A 23,085-nucleotide genomic window follows, 5' to 3' on the forward strand; every position below is an offset into this window, starting at 1 on the left:
TGAATTCCAATTCAGCAGTTTCTCGCCGGAGTCTGGATTTGAAGTTTTTTTGTTTTAAGATAGCGACCTTCATGTCTGTAATAGCGTGACCAGAGAGATTGAAGTGTTCTCCGACTGGTTTATGAATGTTCTAATTCTTGACATCTGATTTGTGTCCATTTATTTTTTTACATAGAGACTGTCCAGTTTGACCAATGTACATGGCAGAGGGGCATTGCTGGCACATGATGGCATATATCACATTGGTGGATGTGCAGGTGAACGAGCCTCTGATAGTGTGGCTGATGTGATTAGGCCCTGTGATGGTGTCCCCTGAATAGATCTGTGGGCACAGTTGGCAACGGGCTTCGTTGCAAGGACAGGTTCCTGGGTTAGTGGTTCTGTTGTGTGGTATGTGGTTGTTGGTGAGTATTTGCTTCAGGTTGCGGGGCTGTCTGTAGGCAAGGACTGGCCTGTCTCCCAAGATTTGTGAGAGTGTTGGGTCATCCTTCAGGATAGGTTGTAGATCCCTAATAATGCGTTGGAGGGGTTTTAGTTGGGGGCTGAAGGTGATGGCTAGTGGCGTTCTGTTATTTTCTTTGTTAGGCGTGTCCTGTAGTAGGTGACTTCTGGGAACTCTTCTGGCTCTATCAATCTGTTTCTTCACTTCCGCAGGTGGGTATTGTAGTTGTAAGAATGCTTGATAGAGATCTGTAGGTGTTTGTCTCTGTCTGAGGGGTTGGAGCAAATGCGGTTGTATCGCAGAGCTTGGCTGTAGACAATAGATCGTGTGGTGTGGTCAGGGTGAAAGCTGGAGGCATGTAGGTAGGAATAGCGGTCACTAGGTTTCCGGTATAGGGTGGTGTTTATTTGACCATTGTTTATTAGCACTGTAGTGTCCAGGAAGTGGATCTCTTGTGTGGACTGGACCAGGCTGAGGTTGATGGTGGGATGGAAATTGTTGAAATCATGGTGGAATTCCTCAAGGGCTTCTTTTCCATGGGTCCAGATGATGAAGATGTCATCAATATAGCGCAAGTAGAGTAGGGGCGTTAGGGGATGAGAGCTGATAGATTGATAGAGCCAGAAGAGTTCCCAGAAGTCACCTACTACAGGACACTCCTAACAAAGAAAATAACAGAACGCCACTAGCCGTCACCTTCAGCCCCCAACTAAAACCCCTCCAACGCATTATTAAGGATCTACAACCTATCCTGAAGGATGACCCAACACTCTCACAAATCTTGGGAGACAGGCCAGTCCTTGCCTACAGACAGCCCCCCAACCTGAAGCAAATACTCACCAGCAACCACACACCACACAACAGAACCACTAACCCAGGAACCTATCCTTGCAACGAAGCCCGTTGCCAACTGTGCCCACATATCTATTCAGGGGACACCATCACAGGGCCTAATTACATCAGCCACACGATCAGAGGCTCGTTCACCTGCACATCCACCAATGTGATATATGCCATCATGTGCCAGCAATGCCCCTCTGCCATGTACATTGGTCAAACTGGACAGTCTCTATGTAAAAGAATAAATGGACACAAATCAGATGTCAAGAATTATAACATTCATAAACCAGTCAGAGAACACTTCAATCTCTCTGGTCACGCAATTACAGACATGAAGGTCGCTATCTTAAAACAACAAAACTTCAAATCCAGACTCCAGCGAGAAACTGCTGAATTGGAATTCATTTGCAAAGTGGATACTATTAATTTAGGCTTAAATAGAGACTGGGAGTGGCTAAGTCATTATGCAAGGTAGCCTATTTCCCCTTGTTTTTTCCTATTCCCCCCACCCCCCCGACGTTCTGGTTAAACTTGGATTTATGCTGGAAATGGCCCACCTTGATTATCATACACATTGTAAGGAGAGTGGTCAGTTTGGATGAGCTATTGCCAGCAGGAGAGTGAGTTTGTGTGTGTATGGGGGTGGGGGGGATGTGAGAAAACCTGGATTTGTGCTGGAAATGGCCCACCTTGACTATCATGCACATTGTAGGGAGAGTGATCACTTTGGATAAGCTATTACCAGCAGGAGAGTGAGTTTGTGTGTGTGTGTTTTTTTTGGGGGGGGGGGTGGGTTAAGAAAACCTGGATTTGTGCTGGAAATGGCCCACCTTGATTTTCATACACATTGTAAGGCGAGTGGTCACTTTGGATAAGCTATTCCCAGCTGGAGAGTGAGTTTGTGTGTGTGGTTTTTGGAAAAAAAGGGGAAGGGGGGGTGAGAAAACCTGGATTTGTGCTGGAAATGGCCCACCTTGATTTTCATGCACATTGTAAAGAGAGTGGTCACTTTGGATGGGCTATTATCAGCAGGAGAGTGAGTTTTTTTTGGGGGGGGGCGGGGGCAGAGGGTGAGAAAACTTGGATTTGTGCTGGAAATGGCCCAACTTGATTATCATACACATTGTAAGGAGAGTGATCACTTTGGATAAGCTATTACCAGCAGGAGGGTGGGGTGGGAGGAGGTATTGTTTCATGGTCTCTGTGTATATAATGTCTTCTGCAGTTTCCACAGTAGGCATCCGATGAAGTGAGCTGTAGCTCACGAAAGCTTATGCTCAAATAAATTGGTTAGTCTCTAAGGTGCCACAAGTCCTCCTTTTCTTTTTGCAAATACAGACTAACATGGCTGTTACTCTGAAATCATGATTGTATAAGCATCCCATGGGAATAATTCTCATTTCCCCACATTTGTGTTCTTTTGTGTCCTCCTCAGGCAGGTGTGAAAGGCCCTGACTACTCATGAGGCTGGGGGACCCCCACAGGGTAAGACCCGGGCCTGGGGATATTGCAGGGACCCTACAGATCGAAGGCTCTGCTAGAAGGCCTTGAGGACTAAGCACATTCTGAAGGCCCAGCAAAGTGACAGCCTCAGGCCAGACTGAGAGGCCCTCCCTGTGCAGATAGGGTTGGAGCCGAGATTGCCGTGAGTCTGTTTTAAGGGCAGATAACATTAAATAGAGAAACCAGCTGCACCCACAGGCCTCCCATAAGCCCGATTCACCCGGCAGCATGGCACATAAAGCTCCCCACAGCAGCAGGATTTCAGTCTCTTTCCTTAGGGATTGGTTTATTTTTCAAAACTGTCCAATACAAATCAAGAACATGCAGCAGGGCCTGCTGCCTGCCCCCTCCTCCGGTCTCTTCCTCACAAGGATCCTGCCCCCATTCAGCCAGCAGGTTTTCCCAGCCAGGTACTCCACCTCAACGGGGGGAGCCCCATTCCAGGTTCTCCCCCTCCGGTCTCTTCCTCACAAGGATCCTGTCCCCATTCAGTCAGCAGGTTTTCCCAGCCAGGTACTCCACCTCAACGGGGGGAGCCCCATTCCAGGTTCTCCCCCTCCGGTCTCTTCCTCACAAGGATCCTGTCCCCATTCAGTCAGCAGGTTTTCCCAGCCAGGTACTCCACCTCAACGGGGGGAGCCCCATTCCAGGTTCTCCTCCTCCGGTCTCTTCCTCACAAGGATCCTGCCCCCATTCAGCCAGCAGGTTTTCCCAGCCAGGTACTCCACCTCAACGGGGGGAGCCCCATTCCAGGTTCTCCTCCTCCGGTCTCTTCCTCACAAGGATCCTGCCCCCATTCAGTCAGCAGGTTTTCCCAGCCAGGTACTCCACCTCAATGGGGGGAGCCCCATTCCAGGTTCTCCCCTTCCCTGCAGGAGTCTTCCTTTAACTGCTGCTGCTGCCAGCTGGCCTTTTACTGAGGACAAGGTGCCCTGCAACTATCACCTGATCCCTGGTATCAAACTTATCACATGGGAAGCAGCTAATTAGTCATGGGGGGGAGGGCTAAGCCCCTTTCTTATAGGACCATCCCACCCTGTGACACTCCCCCTGCCCCTCTCAGCCCCAGCTCATTTGCTGCCCCTTTTCTCACGCATTCTCCCAAGCAGCCGTGGAGCACAGGAATAGTGTCCTGCTCCCACAGTCTGTGTCCCTGTTCTTGTGGTCATGATATAACACATAGGAGGGCTGGTAAGAGAGAGACTTCATTTCCCGGCCCCAGCCCCTGCAGCTGGCTCGGGGTCGAAAAGTTCATTCCCCTGTTGCCTAGCGGGAGGTAAGAGGCTCTGGCTCCACTGGTTTCTGTCCCATGACTCACTTCCGTTGTTTTCAGTGTTTGCCGTGCAGTGGCAGGTCCTAATTTCCCCCTTCCTTGTTAACGTGCTCATCTGAGAGATTGGGGCATGTGCACAAACGGGGAAGCTCTTGCCCTCACCTGGTGTCAGAATCTGCCCCTGGGAGCAGAGCCATATATTCAGAAGGAGAAACAGGGGAGGGGCCAGAGAAGGAAAAGTTGGGGGGAAAGAAACAAAAGTACTTCAGGGGCCTCCGTCATGAACGTATGCCAGAGAGACGTCCACTGCCTCTCTGGTTTGCTAGAGGGGAAGGGATGAGAAATGAGAAATGGAGGGAAAAAGGAGTGAGGCAAAGGTGAAACACCATAGCATTTGGTAGAGTTAGACATCACTGTGCAGTTAATTAGATAACTGGGGATAGGAAAAAGTGGGAGGGTTTTTTTCCCTTCTTTTAAAAACCTAACCTCCACTGGCAGAGAGAGAATACTGGACTGGATGGACCTTGAGCAGTTCCTGTGTTCCCCAGAGCTTCATGCCTAATTCCAGAGTGACAATTAAATCTACAGATATTGAAGTGCTTATGTGGCCATATTGGCCTGAGTCTAAAAGAACTTAATCTGAGCTCAGAACCGCATTGTGCCAGCCAGGTTACATGGTCAGAGACCATCCCTGCCCCAAAGAGTTGACAATCTAAACAGATGAGACAAAGGGCAAAAGAAAGTGTTATTTGTCCCCATACTACAGATTTTAATCTATTTTATAATGGTTCTTATCCTCCCCACATTCCTGTAGGATCTGAGCATCTTCCAATAGCACATTAAGTGATGTGACTAACATCTGTCATATGGAATGGGGAAATTGATGATTTGGGGAGAGTATTTTAGTTTGGGTTGCTTTGTATGGGAAGCTTATTGTGCATTTGTTATCCTGGGTTTTGTATTTAAATGTTGTTGGAGTGCCTAGAGCCACTCGGGTGAGATTTTTAAGAGATATCTAAATGCAATATATGAAGCGTGGTGAGTGTGAAGTGGTTTTCATAATGTAGATACCTGTCCAAGGGAAAGTAGCCTCTATTCACCATCTGCTTTCACATAGCCCACTAAACAGTCTTCAGACGGTTTGGGTCATTACTGAATTTAGATTTGAACAAAAAACTTACAGGAAAAAGTGCTTCCTTATTGCTATGAGCTATAAGCTTTCAATTCCTAATTACTTCCTTCTTGCACAGAAAAGGTAGGGAAAATAGAATGTATGGATGGAAAAGAAAATCTGGAGAATCCCTTTTAGATCGTTCTGTTGCAGATGAGACATGGTGTGAGCGTGCAGGTAACAGTCGAATCTCTTGTTTCGGTTCACCATGCAGAGGTTAAACTTCATGCAGTTCCCACATGCAGGGTCTCAGGTTTGGGGAAAGCTAAATCCCTGCAAAACTAAATGAGTCTACACTTTCTTTTAATAGCAGAAGCGATAACTCCGTCTGTTATACCAATGGATCTTCTATGCATCAACTGAATTGTAAAATGTAGCGTCATCTATCTCTCAGACCTCTGGCAGGGATATCTGAGTGCTTTTAGTGAGTGGGTTTTGATAGCTGACAGCATTTGGCAGGAACCCTATGCCACCCAGTTTTCAAGGGTATTTGTATTCACCTACGTACAGGATATAAGTGATGGGAAAAGCAGTCAGCCAGGGGAAAAAAATACTATATATTTTCCTCAGTCATAGCTAATCAATCTCACTATTTTCTCTCTTCCACTGGCCAGGCAAGGCATCAATGTACAAGGTTTAAATTCCTAAACCAGTTTCCTGCTTTGTCCTTCCTTCCTTCTATTATCCCCGTTTCCCCCATGTAGACCTTACTGGTAAGGTAACCCTTCCTCGGAATGGAAGAGGGAAAGGTGGAGGATGCTCTGTAGCAGACGCTTCATGGCACCTTTACAATTAACTCTCATTTCTAGTGCTGGGGGCCCATTAATCCGAGGATTCTGAGCTGGGTTAGATGGCATCGTGGTGTAAGAGCAGAGCACGTCTACACTAGCGCTCCTGCTTCGGCGCTGTGCTGACGACAATGCAATGGTGGGAGATTTTGAGGAAAGCAGTAACGTAGACAAGGCCTTCAGGATCAGGATTAGTTTGGGTCACAACTGCCAGTAAGTTCAATGAAGCAAAATGTACAGAGATCCAAACAAGCCAACCATGCTTGCAAAAGAACCTCTGTCTAGAACATTGCACCTTCTTAAAAATGGCTGAAATGGGAATTGTTTCAACAGGACATGCACAGGAGCAATGCAGGCAACAGACATCCGGTTTCATTCTCTGTTAGTGTGCTGGGCTATAAGTCAGACATACTCTGTGGGACTTCCTTGCTATTGTACTTACGTTGTATGGAAAGGTGGATACACCGCTGGTGTGCCCCTTCCTGGCCAGGCACAGTCTACCAGCTCTTTCCTGTCTAGTGCCCCATCTCAATGGTCACTCCAAACCTGTGGGGGTCCACCTCTGCTGGCCAGGTCAGGGGGTTAGTTCCACATCTACGTCAGGGTAGGCAAGTGCCAAGTCCACATAAAACAATACCCAAAGTTCCAGCCTTTTCAGCCCCTTTTCTGGGGGTTACTCAGACCCATGGGTCCTCCCCTGGAATCTTCAGCGAAGGCCACTCACAGAAAACTCAAGGCCTTCAAGTCTCACTCAGCGCCCCCATACTTTCCATACCCTGGCTCAGGCTCACTACGGTCACAAGCCCGCTCGACTTCTTAGAACCTGACACCAGCAAAGTTCTTTCTTGCTCTTATTTCAGAGCAGTGCTTCTTCCTTGCCCCAGGAGCCTGTCCCTTACTGCAGCTCCTCCCCCCAGACCCGCAAACCTCAGTCCAACCCCCCCATAGGCTTTAGGGTCACTGCCTTTTGGGTGTCACCATCTCCAGCTTCCTCCTGGCACAGGACAACACACTTCTCACCCCAGCCTCCACTGCCCAGAGCCTTTCTCTTGGCTCTGAACCCTCTAGTGCTGGCTCCAAGCTTCAGGCCTCCCATGCATCTCTTCACCTTTAGCACAAAAGAGGAACAAAACTCCCAGCTGAGTCCTCCCTGGCCTTTTCCCCCACTGCCCTACACACCCTCCTTTCTGAAGCCCCAACTCCCTCCCAGTGAGGTTTGATCACCAGTTATGCCTAATACATCTCCAGCTGCCACTCAGAAGCCTAATTGGGCTCAAGCTGCTGTTAACTCAGGATTAACTAGGGTTGGGTTTATATATCCTATCATAGATTGACTATAGGTCATTTTAAAGACCCCCCCCCCCCCCCAAAAAAAAAAAAAAAAAGGTTAGCAGCCACTTCCAGTTCCTCTTATTCTTGTGTGTGATCAGTTATTGCCGTGTCTTAAAAAAGCAAAAACCCCACATACCCCATAAACAAGGCACTGGTAGAACTTTACTACTGCAGCGATAGCTCACAAGCACCAGCTGTAAAGTCTGGGCATTAGGCTTTTAACAGCTCAGATTAGCAGGAGGGGATAGACTGGCTGGGCATGGAGAGGCCTTGAAAGCTGCTTTCCAGGTAGTCAAATTAGCCAGAACCTAGAGGTTTATTTATTTATTATAGAACAGGATCATAGAATATCAGGGCTGGAAGGGACCTCAGGAGGTCATCTAGTCCAACCCGCTGCTCAAAGCAGGACCAATCCCCAATTTTTGCCCCAGATCTCTAAATGGCCCCCTCAAGGATTGAACTCATAACCCTGGGTTTAGCAGGCCAATGCTCAAACCACTGAGCTATTGAGACTCCTAGCAAGATGAAGAGAATTTTAACAGATACTGACCATTTTTAAATAGATATATATGTTCTTCCCATTTACTCTCACTTTCCACCCTGAATTGTTCTTAGCTTCTGTACTTACTGGCAAAGCCTCCCAATAACTTCAACAGGCTTTCGATCAGGACCACATTGAAAACGCCCAGCAGTATTAGTTATATATCCCCATTGTGCAACTAACTGTTCTGCCCCATAAATAACTCTTAAAAATAATGAAAAAAGACAGATTTATTAAGAAGTTCCATCTAGAAGTGTTAGCAGCCTGGTTCAGGCATAGATGGGCCCCAATACTATCCTGCAGAATGAAGATGCTCTGAAGGGTGATTATTTTGGATGTTGACTGTTGGACTGGGCTCATCAGCCTCGTTTGTGGGCAGTATGCAGCCTAAGGCAGTGAGTCCAGGGTGTTCTGGTCTTGAAAGCATATTTGTAAGGGGGAGGTGTTGGTGATACTATGGGGCAATGCTCTGACTTTTTACCTCTGGACAGCTTGAATAAAACATTAGGTTGAATTTCTAGGCCTGCTGCAGCTCCTAGTGCCCTCACTGGGTTCTGGATCAGGCCCCCTATCACTAATGAACGTTTTTCTACATTGCTGCACATTTGGCAATTCCAGCTTGGGTACAGTCCAGCCTGAACAGTAAGGGGGTTGGGGGGGAGGGTGCGGAAATATTGCTTACTGCCAAACTGCTATTCTTGGCCTGGCCAGCACTATTACTTCATCGCTTTCAGGATTACATACCGAATTGCTTTTTAAAGGGACACTATGTTATTTTAAAATCGATGGCCAACATCATCAAGTGACCTCAAGTTTGGGGTGCTCAGGATTACTGGAACAGAAAGGTGGCTTGGAGCCAGTCCCCACCCTCTAGCCCACTTTCTTCAGCACACTCTAAATTCAGTATAGCTGAGGATCCATCCCCAAACGGTTAAAGGAATAGGGAGCAGTACATGAAATTGTGCTATGTCAAATATTTCACTCTTCTGTTTGCACCCCACCCTCTTCTTGATAAAAATACAACGAGGCCTTTTTACAGCAGCCGCAGATGAGAGAGCCAATTTATTTCTTTGTTCTCTATAAGCGTATGCGCACCAGGCTCTGCCTGACAACGGGATAGTAACTGGCAGGTCTACTCTGCTATGGGAGAAAAGAAACAAGAGCAGGAGATCTGTGGGGGGGGGAGGGGTGCCACCAACTTCTAGTTTAATCACAGGGGTTCACTTGCAAACAAAGCTGCACAGAAAAACACCTTCTGCAAGGGCAGAATGCATCCAGCTGCTTCTAACAGCTAATTTCATTGTGTAATCTTCCCCTTTGTAGCTGCTGGGTTGATTCTGAAACATACAAAACCAGAAAAACAAATGTGGAATTCTCAGCTGACTCCCACGTAGACGCCATGGACTATAAGGACCCACAGTAAGCATGCTGATGGGCTGGCCCCTGGGCCTGGGCCTGATCCAAAGCCCATTGAAATCAATGGAAAGACTCACACTCACTTCCTTGCCGGGGACCTGATCCAAAGCCCACAGAACTAAGCAAAAATTATGGGGAAGTGAGGAATAAATGTTTGTTAAATATAAAAGGCCAGTCGATGGGGAAAGAATTACTGTCACATTTCTAAACTGCCGGGGGGTGCTCCCCCTGGCTCCGTCCAGGCCCCACCCCAGCTCCGCCTCCCCACCCCACTCGCCTGCCCCACCTCTTCCCGCCTCCTCACCCCACTCGCCTGCCCACCTCCTGCAGGGCCCCCCAAAGCACGGGGCCCAGGGCGGTCACTCCGATTCGCCATACCCAGGGATGGCTCTGCCTGTGCGTGATGAACAGACAGCTGTGCCCAAACACTTCAAGGTGCGCACACAAAACCAGAGCTAAGGTAAGGGTAGAGCCAGGGCTCAGATCCATCCTGCCCCTCCACCTGGGCCTGCCATTGCGTACAGGCAGGCCATAGAGCTCTCCCTATCCCTCCAGTCGGGGCACAGGACCTGGCCCTACCTTGTCACGGGGGGCAGAAGTGAAGATAAGGCAGTGACTGAGTGTTTTTAATTTTCTGACATTGAAGGGTTAGGAGCTAAAGACCTTGGCACTGGGTATTCTGAGCTGCATGTCTCGGGAGGTGCAGCCTGGTGGCGGGTTGGGGCAAAAGTGGCTTTACATCAGCTTTCAACCTCTTAAATCCTGGGCCCCAGAGGCTGCTCTTCCTTAAAGCTGTTTCCCAGAGCTATTAGCCAGAGCTTACTAGTCACAACCCTCCCCAGCAAGGCCTTACTCTGGGGCTGTGCAGAGGGTAGCACAAGACCATGTTGCTGCTCCCAGGCTAGCCAGGGAACACGCCTATGGCCTGGGTGTGCGCCAGCAGCTGGCACTGTGAACACTTTAAGAAAACAAATATTAATAGACTTGCAATAAACTAGGCAAAGTTGACAACACTGGGACCCTCCTAAATCATTTGAAATCTGGTCGGCGTTGGGTTAGTTTAAATAGACAAAAGCCCTTATATAATGCATTTAAAAACAAACCTATGGTTGTTTAAACCCGAGCAAGTCTCTGGGTAGACAAGGCCTAACACTGCTTTAACCTGCATTTCTACGTCTGGGCCTCATTCTCCGATGCCCTGCTTAGATATTTACACCAATGCAAGAGGAGTGCAAACGCTACCAAATCAGCACTGGCAGAGGCCTGTCCTCACTTTGTGTGGGCGTGAAGGACACAGCAATGGAGACTCAAACCCTGGGTGCTTCTCAGGCTTTCAGAAGACCACGGCGTTGCAGGCTGGCCTGGGGGACTTGTCTGGCGGGGGCAGGCTCCGGGTTGACATGGTGTCCGGACGGGAAGGAAGCCCGGGAGGTGCCAGTGTCTTAGGTCTCATGCTCCCTCTCATGGCTCTGCTGCAGAACGGCACAAAATAATCTAGCAACAAGGAGATCTTACAAGGTCCATTTCCTTCCCCCGAAAAAGAGAATCATCTTTATCTATCGAATCCTTTGCAACTTGTTTATATTAAATTCCCTATCGCACAGAACAGGGCTGGGCTCTGGCGTTTGTAGTACCTTTCAGAGTTCCAATTATTTCAGTGTAACCGCCTAACAGCTGAGCCGGTTGTGAGTTATATGGATTCACATATTCGGGGCAGAAGACAAATGGGAAGAGGATCTAGTTTCTGTCTCTTACTATAGCCATCTTCTGCATCTCTACATAACATAATCACGTTCTAATGCCTTTAGTCAGCAGAATAGTCTTGCATGAATGGAGTTTTACTTTTTTAATCAAGCTCTAAAGTTCAGAATTATCAAAACTAGAAAACAAAAAGTAGTGTTACACAAATACCAGGAGATTTCATTCCACGTAGCAATATTTTGATATTTGGAAGTGAAACTATACTGGTATAGTTAAAGTGGCAGCAGTCCCCTGGTGTGGACACCCACATACCAACACAAAGGTGATGCCAATCGTGTAGCGTATTCCTGTATCGGAAGGGAAGGAAGCTATACCAGTATAAGGCACCTTCCATGCTAGGATTGGACCAGTACAATTAGTGGGAAAAACAACCCTAACCAAAATAGTTATACTGGTACAAAACCTGTGTGTAGAGGGGGCCTCAGATATTTTGCTGTCAGAGCTAGGCGGAGTGCTGGTCTGAGCTGGCATGGCGCTTCCTATATTCCTAAACTGAGCAAAACAAGAACACCTGTTGTCATGGGGGGGGGGGGTGAGGTTCCTCCTACCACATATAAACTTTTATATAAAACGCATTGCAGGCGAAAAGGTTGCACATACCAGATTTTCATTGCCATTGTCACTAACATTTTTACATTTCCAGCACTGATTCAACATCATCTCAGTAAGTTAAATGTGAACAAAAATGTAATGCAACTGTCATAGGCATTGCAAAATATCAGCAGGGCTACATGAAAGTTACACCGCTAAGGTAGCTTTTGCATTACCATTCTTTTAGGTTCCTTCGGACATTTTCCATACCATTTGTCTTGTTCAAGATGCAGTCTGATTTTAACAGTTGTAAATATAGACCTGCCGCAAAACTGCTGTCCCAACACACACACACACACACACACACACAGAGCTCGATGTGGCATTGCAGCAGTTGTGCTTCCTTTTCCCTCTTGTGTTCTTCAGCCTGTGCTGGCCGCAGGGGTGGCCTGACTCTCCGACCATGCCATGTTCAAGAGTCTGACCCCGTCTGGGACCACAGAGTCCTTTAACACGTCCCAGAGAATCATAACTAAATCCTCAGCCCCAGTCAGGCTCGTCTGGCCATCCCATTCCTGCGCAGGCAAGCCTCATTCATCATCAGCATCCTCACTCCATGCCACAGTCAGGGTCCGACAGTTCTCTGCCTTCCCAGGGGTCCAGGGTCCCGCAGCAGCTCCTGATCCTTCTGCTGGCTCACCTCAGGGGCAGCCTGTCTGTTTTTCTCCATGTCTGCTGAAGGTAGGACAAGAAGTAATGGGCTCAATCTCTAGCAAGGGAGATTTAGGTTAGATATTAGGAGATACTTTCTAACTAGAAGGCTAGGTCAGCTCTGGAATGGGCGTCCTATGGAGGCTGTGGAATCTCCATCATTAGAGCTTTTTAAAAACAGGTTGGACAAACATCTGCCAGGGCTGGTCTAGGTTTACTTGGTCCTTAGCAGATCAATCTGGACTTGATGACCACTTGAGGTCCTTTCCAGCCCTACATTTCTATGGTTCTCTAGCCGTCTATCATCCCACTTCCCGGACAGAGGGAGTACACTACATACTCTCCTCTCCCAAATGCCTTCTCTCTCCTCTTTTAAGTCCACCCCCCTCCCCGGACCACACCCTCCCCAGGTGCAATCAGTGAGGTTGAGGTTCCTGACACTCTCAGGCTCCCTTAACCCTTCTGGTGCTTGTACATCACTATATCATAAAATACAGATTTACATAGCTAAGCAAACCCTGCTATAGAAATCTTAGCTTCTGCAGTTCTTCTATCATAAGTGCTTATATAGTCCCCATTAGTGCAATATCCAAGCGCCTCACAAGCTTTAATGTATTTCCCTTCACAACTCCCCGGTGATGTTGGAAAGTGCTGTGATCCCCATTGTACGGATGGGCCCAGAATCCCAGATCCATAAAGGGATTTAGGCTCCTAACACCTTTGTGGAACTGGGCCCAAGTGACTTTCTCAAGTTCATGCAGAAAATTTATGGTGGAGCAAGAACTTGAACCAGTCTCTCTCAAGGGCTAGATTAGGACCCTAACCCCTGAGCCATCTTTCTTCTCTGCATTCATCTGAAACAAGCAGCCTTAGTTTTGCACTAATCTTGCTTTGTATATATAACTAATTTGGGTTTAAGACAAGTATGTTTGCCTGCACTTCATATTAGCATTGACGATTAGACTTTGAACTTCATCCCTCATTAAGATGCGTGATGTAAGAAATACACATTCTAAACCATATTGGACAATTAATTTAATTAACCTATTATCTACTAGACTACACTGCAAAATTAGGTCAATATAACTACACCACTCAGGGGTGTGAAAATTCCACACCCATGAGAGACGCAGTTAAACCGACCTAGCCCCTGGTGTAGACAGCGCTAGGTCGACGGGAGCATTCTCCTGTTGACCTAGCTACTGCCACGTGAGGAGGCGGAGTGCCTACGCTGTCAGAAGAACCCCTCCCATTGGAATAGCTCTTCAGCAGCACACAAGCCCTCAGGTTCTTTCTATATCTGTTCCTCAGCTAAAATACAGACTGGGGAAGTATGGTAAATGTATCCATTTATTAGCCAAAATAGAATTTCAAAAGCAACTAAGAAATTACAGAAGGTCAAATAAAGCTGGTTAGGTGATAGTGTTGACAGTGTTTAAAAGAATGAATTAAACATGGGATGTTACAGTTGACTAAGAAATAAGAACTGAGAGAGGGTTGGGGTTGCACCTTCATGTAGCCAGGGGAGGGGCTATGGCCATGAGGTGCAAGCATGACCCTCTACAGGTACCGGTAGGCAAATTTCTGAGGCTCCAGTCTGCTGGGTCCACACACACCTATGTGGAATACACGGCTGCATCTATCTGAAGAAGAAGATTTAACTATAGTGTTACCAACTCTTAAAAATGTAATGCAGCTCTCATTATATTTGGTGTTTTCCAGCCCCAGCTGCTAGAATCAAGAGACTGAATAAGAAGCTCAACTTTCTTTTCTTTCCTTTTTTTTAAGGGAGATTCTAGCCCTCGTGGTTGCAGGGAAAAGTCTGAAAACGTGAAGCACGTGCACGCTAAAGACTCAGAAACCAGAAGAAATAAAAAACTTCAAATGTATTATTTTTAAAACATCACTGGATTTTTAAGCCAAATTTCATGTTTTGGGGGCTGGACTCATGATTTTTGCACGCTTGGGGTTGGCAAGGCTGCACTGAGGGCTTGTACCCCTTTAACCTAAGGTGGGAACTTAAGCTCTTTCAGTTAAAACTTTGCACATCCCTGTATAGATACGCTTATTTCAATTTAAGAGTGGCTCTTTTTGATTAAGCTTAAAACTGCTCCCAATCAATCTGTTACATGGGTTTTGTTGGCAGAAGTTTTTCTGCTTTTGTTTTATTCTTCTGCCTGAGATTTGTTCCTCCCTGGCACTGGAATGAGGGTGTGACAATTAAAAGAACTAGCTTGAAAACGGAATGAACCGACTGCAGACTCTGCTCAGACAGCATTAGGATGAGACACAGGTCTCCATTTCCTGTCCCCTAACACCCTATTGCTTTCTGCAGGGCTCTCCTCAGCAGCTGGGCTAGCATGTCATCATGAATGGTGTGGGACGCACAGACCAGTCAGGGCAGAATTTCCAGGAGCTTGCCAGGGCGAAAGGCAGAAAATGGGGGTTGGCTCCATTGGCAATTCAAGGCACTTTTAGGAAAGTGATGTAGGTGGCCCCAGATGACCCTGGGCACCCAAGTTGGAGAGAGAAGGCAAGGGGCAGGGAAAGAATAGAGGGTAGATTCTATAATCGGCAGCATACATAGAGACCCCCATAGTTCAGGCTGCCCGACACATCCATTCTGGGCACTGAATGAGGCAGGAGCCCTGCGGGGAAAAATGGTATGTGACAGTGTAAATTAAAATTGTACCACAATGTATTTCCACAAGTGGCCAGGATTAAGGTTGTTTGGGCAAAATCAAGCTCCAGTTCTGGATCAGTTTGAGAGCTCAGCCCAGCCCAGGTCTGGGGGTGGGTGGCGATAGGTGTTCTGAGTTAGTTTAGGGCCTGAGCCACGTAGCTTTCTCCCACCTGAGGAAAAAGGAGCTCCTGGAGGGATTTTCCTCTCTCCTCCCATGTTGACAAGAGACAGAGGGCTTGGCAGCTTTGCAGCTGGGGATGCACCAGTTAAATAAGAGATGATGCGGGCTTCTTCTCCTCTGCCTAGGACTTGCTAGAGGATCACCACCAGTCATCTTAGGGGTGGCTCCCGCAGTCAGTTGACCCAACAGATGTGCAGACAGATGGTGCTGAGAAGCCAAATACCCCCATGTGTTGTGGGAATGGCCATGGATGCCGTTCACTGGGGACAGCCCTGGTCAGGGCATTGTTCCTCCGCCGGGTGGTCTCTCTGATGCACATTCAGGCTGGTTTTCTTGCGGAACCCTTTCCCACACTCCGGACACGTGTAGGGCGTCTCGCCAGTGTGGGTTCTCCGGTGTGCAATAAGTGGGGAGCGCGCATAAAAGCCCTTTCCACACTCAGGACACTTGTAGGGCCTCTCTCCCATGTGGATCCGCTGGTGGGCAAGCAGGGCGGAGCTCTGGCTGAAGCCCTTCCCGCACTGGGAGCACCGGTAGGGCCGCTCCCCCGTGTGCACTCTTTGGTGCGTGGCCAGGTTGGAGCTCTGGCTGAAGCCCTTCCCGCACTGGGGGCATTGGTAGGGCTTCTCTCCCGTGTGGGTTCTCTGGTGGGTGACGAGCTGCAAGCTCCGGATGAAGCTCTTCCCACAGCTGAGGCACTGGTAGGGCTTCTTGCCCAAGTGGATTCTCTGATGTCTAGTAAGACCTAAGCGCCCACGGAAGCTTTTCCCACAGTCTGGACACGTCTTCTTTCCCTCTCCTGGGTGGAGTCTCTGCAGGATTGTGAGGTCGTTGAGGTCACCTCCCCCAAGTGGGATGGATTTCCCCAGTCTCTTTGCCGGAGGGTTTCTTTGCTCCCTTTTGGACCTACCTGGACTCTCAGAAGCTTTGCCCTGCTCAAGAGAGCAGAAATTTCCCTTCTCTTTGGATCTTCCCAGTAACGTCCCATGAAATTCCACTTGCTCAGGATCTCCCTGCTGAGGACTCTCCTTCTTATTCTCACTCACCGTCCCCTGACCTGCTGGGATAGAGAGAGTGAGCCAGAAGTGAGTCGCTCCCAGGATGCCTCAAACAGGGCAGGGAGGGTGCAAACCAAAATAACTGTTTGGGAGATTGAGGAATCTGGAGCAGAATCCCCCCAGCCATTCCTCCGAGGGGGGGGGATTCTACGACCTCGTGCCATCCAAACTCTGTGGAGGACAAGTGGCCATGAGAGGGAATTACCAGAAGGTGGCAGCCAGGATTACTGGAAGATCACAAGGATACGACACCTGCCAATAAACCCTAGCTTTCTACTCCCTCATCTCAGGTTCCTGACATCAGTCTCCCATGTGCCCTACCTGTACAGGTGTTTCTTCGGTTCTCCCTTTCCCGGACCGACGGCTCTTCCCCTCGTTCCATCTGCGAGATCACATCGTAATTAGACACAGTGCTGGGCAGGGGGGAGGGAGAAAACACCTCAGGGTAAATTACATGATTGTGGAATCTCTCACAAAAATCTCCCAAGATATTATACAACTGTAGAACTCCTGAACTTGCTCTCAGTGCTCAGAGCCATAGGGGTCCGCATTAGCCAGCCGCTGAGCCCCTGCTATGTCCAGTGCCTATTCCCCTGAACCCCACCTGGCTCAGCTCTCCGCACACGCAGTATTGCCAGCCTCCAGAAACCAAAGATCATGAGCGGTTATTTATATCAAACCCTGTTTTTCCATCTGTCTTTCGACTTTTAACTCTCCTCTGTTCCTCTGCCACTGGGGGTGTCAGAATTCCACGTGAAAAGGCAACCTTTAATGGACACAACCCATGCAAGCGACTCCATTTACCATCTCCTCAGCCCTATCATAGAGGAACTGTCATCCAATTCGTATTACCCAAGTCCCCCTGCTCCCTCCTCTACCTGGGTCCCAGCAGCACAATCCAACTCGCCATTCCCTGCCTCCCATTCCCCCAGGCCCATAGAGAGAGCTGTTCCAGGGCCATACAGGTCAGATCTGAACCCTCAGCCCTACAGAGCTCGCACAGAACGCTGCCCACATGCCCAGCCCAGAAGATTGTGGGTTTGCAGTGACTTTTTGAATCAGGGTGACAGCTCCTGCAGGGACCAAGATCCTAGACTCTTGATCAGTTTGTGAGAGTTTGAGTTGACAACGCTGCCTTCCCCTGGCTGCAGGAAGGGGACTGTTCTCTGCACCCCCTCAGCCTCCCTCCTGCCCCCACATTCCCTCAACTGCCCTTCTTCCCCTCTCATTTTCCCCATCCCCCTGTCATGGTGTCTCTACTGCTCCTCACAGTTCCTGTGTCTTGTCCAGCCCCTTCAACCTGTGGGCCTGGCTTCAATCCCATGGAAAACAGTGGGAGGTGGAAGTCAATTTTATGAAGGGTAGCCTCACATTAGAAGATGGCAGCCATCTTGCAGGCTCCAGCTGCACCGATAGTAAGGGGAGATGGGCATTTTGAATAAAGGAAAAGTCATGAGTTGGCACCTTTTGTCACGTTTTCATGAGACAGGACCCCCCCCAGTCACCAGAGTTGTGATCAAATCACCAGAGTTGGCAATACTGGGTATGTCTCCACTTCAATCAGATGTGTGACTGCAGATCGGAGAGACATAACTAGCCCACGCCGGCACGGCTAAAAGTAGCGGTGTAGACGTGGTGACATGGGCTACTGTGCTTGTGCAACCCACAGAGAGAGGAGGTAAGTCTATGCTTGTATCGGTTGCAATTTACTTACCGATTCTGTGCTACAGAACTCTCTCTGACTTAATGTATCTGGACAGGCCATGAACTCACATCCTCCCTGCAGACTACAGCTGGGTTTTCTATAGGAACCCTCTAAATACTAAAAAGTGGTAATGATAACAGGATTTGCTTTCTTTTTCTGCTTCTTAAGACTCCAGTACCAGTTTTCAACATAGCACAGTTTCACACACACAAACACACACACATGCAATTAGCAGTTCCAAATTTCTTTTCCCCCCATTTGTTTCTTTTTACTGAATAACACTCCAAAGACAAACCAGTACAGCACAGCAGTGACAATGAACCCTAGCCGGATTAACATCACCAATGAGAGATGCATTACTTTCCTTAAAATGAAGAGTATAGCATAGAGCCTACACCCAAAAATATTTATATTTAAACCTCGCAAAATAAGGGAGACTTTTGGGACTTTTGTCAAACAAAGATCATCTACTTTCATGCAGGCTCGGCCTAGGTATTATACTGACAACTAGATCAAACATTTGGCTGCCTGGAGAATAGGAGTAAGATCCTGACTCAGACACCAAGAAATCCCAGACCGTCCGATTTGTTTGTAGCCAAGAAAACAGAGGGGGCTGGTGCCGATGATGGAAATGGTACCGCCGGCACTGAGTACAGCTCCGTTGTTTGCGGTGCCGGGAGCAGTGTTGACCCCAAAGTTAGCATCGGTACCGAAGTAACTAACAGTGCTGAAGAGGAGGGCGGTGACTGATGGCACAGTAACATTGGCAAAGCCAGCCACAGGATACCGAAGAAGTTCCCGGTGCTGAGGAGGGAGCCCCGTACCAGCCCCATTTCCACTGAATGTGGAAAGGAAACACTGGGGTGTGGCGCTGACAGACTCATAGGTTCAGCAGCATGCCCAGTCAGCAGGGCTGTAAACGATGCAAGTCTGGCAAAGTCCTGGACCAAGTGGAAGGTCAGGACAGAAAGGCAGAGGGGGTCCACTGCTGCCTGATACAGAAACAGCCAGGGCCAGCACTGCCCTCGTCGGCACCGGGGTCAATGGACACCCTGGGGCCAGAACCGGAGTCAATGGTAAGGGATCTCTGACCTCCCTGCGCAGTGCTGGGGAGCTGTTGACAAATCCTGCTCCATCCTGCACACGGCACTCACGCTGTGCCAATCCACACTCCTTCTGGAGGAGGGAGACGAGTCCCCATGGCCTCAGTTGGTCTCATGGGACCTTTTCCATGGCATACTCAATGGGGAAGGACTCTTTGGGGAGGTGCCAGCCCCAGGACATAAAGCAGCAGCTCTTTCCGACCCCAAAGGCCACTTCCGAGCCAACAAGGCCTCGTGCTGAAGCAGGCCGCGTGGCCTGTTCAATGAGTCCATTTGGGGAACGAGCTGCAAACCAAACACTGCTCCTTGCCATGGGCCTCAGCCAGCATCGGTGTGGAGACCGCCCTTCCCCTGCCCCAAACAATGTTTCACCTCTGGGGAGAGCGTCACCCAGGAGCACTTAAACTCCAACACACACACACTATACTAGGAGTACTAATGAACTACACGCAAGTCGAAAAAAGTCACTGAATAGAGGATTACAAGGATGAAAACCACACAGACCTCTGACTCCAGCCATGGGCACTAAGAAGGAACTGTGGGGGGTCAGGCCCCTCATGTAGCTGGGGGATGGGCCGCCCCTCTACAGATACCGCTTGGTAAAATTCTCTGGCTCCAGCGCTCTGGGTGCGCACACAGTTAAGTGGAAGACACGGCTGCATCTACTCAAGGAAGAGAAATTACTTATTTTCGTTCTTGGAATTAAAGATGTTAACATATAAATGCCGCAGACCAATCTGTAAAATTACAGGAAATTCTATTGAGAGCCAACCCACAGATTCAGTCTACATTACCCCTGGTAGCTCCATCTTCTCCTCGCTGGGCTGCGCTGGACCTACCGGTGCTCAAATGGTTGCCAGTTTTCAATCCCTGATAGAACTCACTAGAGATTGGTAAGGAGCTTTGAGCTTCTAACTAAAGACACATGCCGGGGAATGTTTGCCCTTAATGAAAACTTCCACACCAGCTTCCAAACAGCTCCTGAGCTGGTTAACAACTTCCTGCACTCCCTCTAGTGTGCTGAAATAGCAACCCTTTGTTTGCAGTCCCTTGAGCCTCTCTCAAGCCACCTTGTCTGGGAATGTTCCCTGTCAACACAGAGCAAGCAGAAACAGCAGCTGAAACTACAGCAATAAGCCTTCTGCCTGAACCCTGGAAAAGACAGGAACGTTATGGATGTGCAGCCCACACTGTTGCACTTTTTAGCCTGCTGGAAGTGGTAAAGCTAGAGTGGGTGTAACCCAACACCTTCTGAGTGTGGTGTCCTGTCCCATCCAATGGCACTGAGACCCCATAGAGAGCAATTAATGAGTCTGCTCTACAGTCTTAGCCAACAGCCAGCTGGCTTTTAGCTCATGCGGTAGAGGCTCATGCACTAAGCTCCAGAGGTCCCCAGTTCGATCCTGCCCACTGATAACCAGGGTCTCTCAGCGTTAGGTGTGCTCTTACTGCAATCAAATCTCCGCCATCTGCAGATGGTGAATGTGGGAAACCTCTAAGACTGTCTGCCCTCCTGCCCACTGATAACCAGGGTCTCTCTGCGTTAGGTGTGCTCTTACTGCAATCAAATCTCCGCCATTTGCAGATGGTGAATGTGGGAAACCTCTAAGACTGTCTGCCCTCAGTGGAATCTGTCCGTACAGCTTTAAAAACAGCTACTGAACACGTCCACTAGCTCCCACACCCGCCTCTGGGCCCTTCTAACTAAAGCCCTGTCTACACCATAGCACTTTTACGTCAGCAAAACTTTCGTCGTTGGGAGTGTGAAAAAAGCCACCCCCCGAGCCACATAAGTTTTGCCGCCATAAGCACTTGTGTGCACAGCACTATGTCGGCGAGAGAGGCTCTCCTGCCGTCATAGCTACCACCGCTCGCTATGTCGACGGGAGCGCGCTCTCCCTTCAGCACAATGTGGCTACACAAGCGATCTTACAGCAGCACAGCTGTATCGGTGCAGCCGTGCCGCTCGAAGTGTAGACTAAATTGACGTTTTTGGCTCTGCTATCTTAGGCTTTGTCTACACTGGCCCTTTCGTCGTTAAAACTTCTGTTGCTCAGGGGTGTGAAAAAACACACCCCGAATGACAAACGTTTTAACGATGAAAAGCGCCTGTGTGGACAGTGCGTCATTGGTGGGAGCCGCGCTCCTGTCAACGAAGCTACTGCCCTCGTTCGGGGTGGTTTTATTTTGTGGCTGGGAGAGCTCTCCCAGCAGTGTAGACATAGCCTTACCGGGGGTGTCTTTGAAGAGCTAGGGGCTGCTTCTGCTCAGTAAGTTTTCCTGATCCTTTAGGGCTTGTCATCGTTACAAATGTTACTGTAACCTACATGCTTACACTGCAGAGAGGCAGGGACACGGAATTTAGCTGAATTCTTTGTCTCTGTACACTCTCATTATTCCCCTGCATGACGTCCCTGTAGTGAGTCCTCTAATGAGGGGTCAAAAATGTCTGCTGCCTACACGGCCACCACCTTGGAGTCACTGGCCCCTGAGACATCCAGCATCCCCCACTCAGTGGCTGCTCAGCACTGAACTCACCAGCTCAGCCCTGGCCAGGCTGCGAAACACCCACTGGCCCACAAAGACCAGGGAACATTCCAGTATTGCCAACGCTTCTGATTTAATCACGTGTCTCACAATAGATGGTTTCCGAGTAGCAGCCGTGATAGTCTGTATCCACAAAAAGAACAGGAGGACTTGTGGCACCTTAGAGACTAACCAATTTTATTTGAGCATAAGCTTTCATGAGCTACAGCTCACTTCATCGGATGCATTCAGTGGAAAATACAGTGGGGAGATTTTATACACACAGAGACCATGAAACAATGGGTGTTACCATACACACTGTAAGGAGAGTGATCAGGTAAGGTGAGCTATTACCAGCAGAAGAAAAAAAAAACCTGTTGTGATGATCCAGGTGGGCCATTTCCAGCAGTTGACAAGAACGTCTGAGGAACAGTAGGGGGGGAAATAAAACATGGGGAAATAGTTTTACTTTGTGTAATGACACATCCACTCCCAGTCTTTATTCAAGCCTAATTTAATGGTGTTCAGTTTGCAAATTAATTCCAATTCAGCAGTCTCTCATTGGGAGTCTGTTTTTGAAGTTTTTTTGTTGAAGAATTGCCACTTTTAGGTCTGTAATTGAGTGACCAGAGAGATTGAAGTGTTCTCCGACTGGTTTTTGAATGTTATAATTCTTGATGTCTGATTTGTGTCCATTTATTCTTTTGCATAGAGACTGTCCAGTTTGGCCAATGTACATGGCAGAGGGGCATTGCTGGCACATATCACATTGGTAGATGTGCAGGTGAACGAGCCTCTGATAGTGCGGCTGATGTGATTAGGCCCTGTGATGGTGTCCCCTGAATAGAGATATGTGGACACAGTTGGCAACGGGCTTTGTTGCAAGGATAGGTTTCTGGGTTAGTGTTTTTGTTGTGTGGTTGCTGGTGAGTATTTGCTTCAGGTTGGGGGGCTGTCTGTAAGCAAGGACTGGCCTGTCTCCCAAGATCTGTGAGAGTGATGGGTCGTCCTTCAGGATAGGTTGTAGATCCTTGATGATGTGTTGGAGAGGTTTTATTTGGGGGCTGAAGGTGATGGCTAGTGGTGTTCTGTTATTTTCTTTGTTGGGCCTGTCCGGTAGTAGGTAACTTCTGGGTACTCTTCTGGCTCTATCAATCTGTTTCTTCACTTCAGCAGGTGGGTACTGTAGTTGTAAGAATGCTTGATATAGATCTTGTAGATGTTTGTCTCTGTCTGAGGGGTTGGAGCAAATGCGGTTGTATCGTAGAGCTTGGCTGTAGACAATGGATCATGTGGTGTGGTCTGGATGAAAGCTGGAGGCATGTAGGTAAGTATAGGGGTCAGTAGGTTTCTGGTATAGGGTGGTGTTTATGTGACCATTGCTTATTAGCACTGTAGTGTCCAGGAAGTGGATCTCTTGTGTGGACTGGACCAGGCTGAGGTTGATAGTGGGATGGAAATTGTTGAAATCACGGTGGAATTCCTCAAGGGCTTCTTTTCCATGGGTCCAGATGATAAAG

The 23,085-nt window shown here is 48.5% G+C and overlaps 1 protein-coding gene across 1 annotated transcript in view; it reads right to left on the reverse strand.

The window, feature by feature from the left end:
- Positions 1 to 15,382: 15,382 nt before the first annotated feature.
- Positions 15,383 to 23,085, reverse strand: part of LOC140895273 (uncharacterized) — a 29,332-nt gene continuing 21,629 nt past the window's right edge. The window contains exons 5-6 of the mRNA XM_073304719.1: positions 16,553 to 16,613; positions 15,383 to 16,233 (exon numbers count right to left, since the gene is read on the reverse strand). Coding sequence (XP_073160820.1) covers positions 15,431 to 16,233; positions 16,553 to 16,613 — 864 coding nt within the window. The 3' untranslated portion in view covers positions 15,383 to 15,430. The remainder of the gene's footprint in view (positions 16,234 to 16,552; positions 16,614 to 23,085) is intronic.

The sequence above is a fragment of the Lepidochelys kempii genome, chromosome 11 (assembly GCF_965140265.1).
Source record: "Lepidochelys kempii isolate rLepKem1 chromosome 11, rLepKem1.hap2, whole genome shotgun sequence".
Classification (NCBI taxonomy): Eukaryota; Metazoa; Chordata; order Testudines; family Cheloniidae; genus Lepidochelys; species Lepidochelys kempii.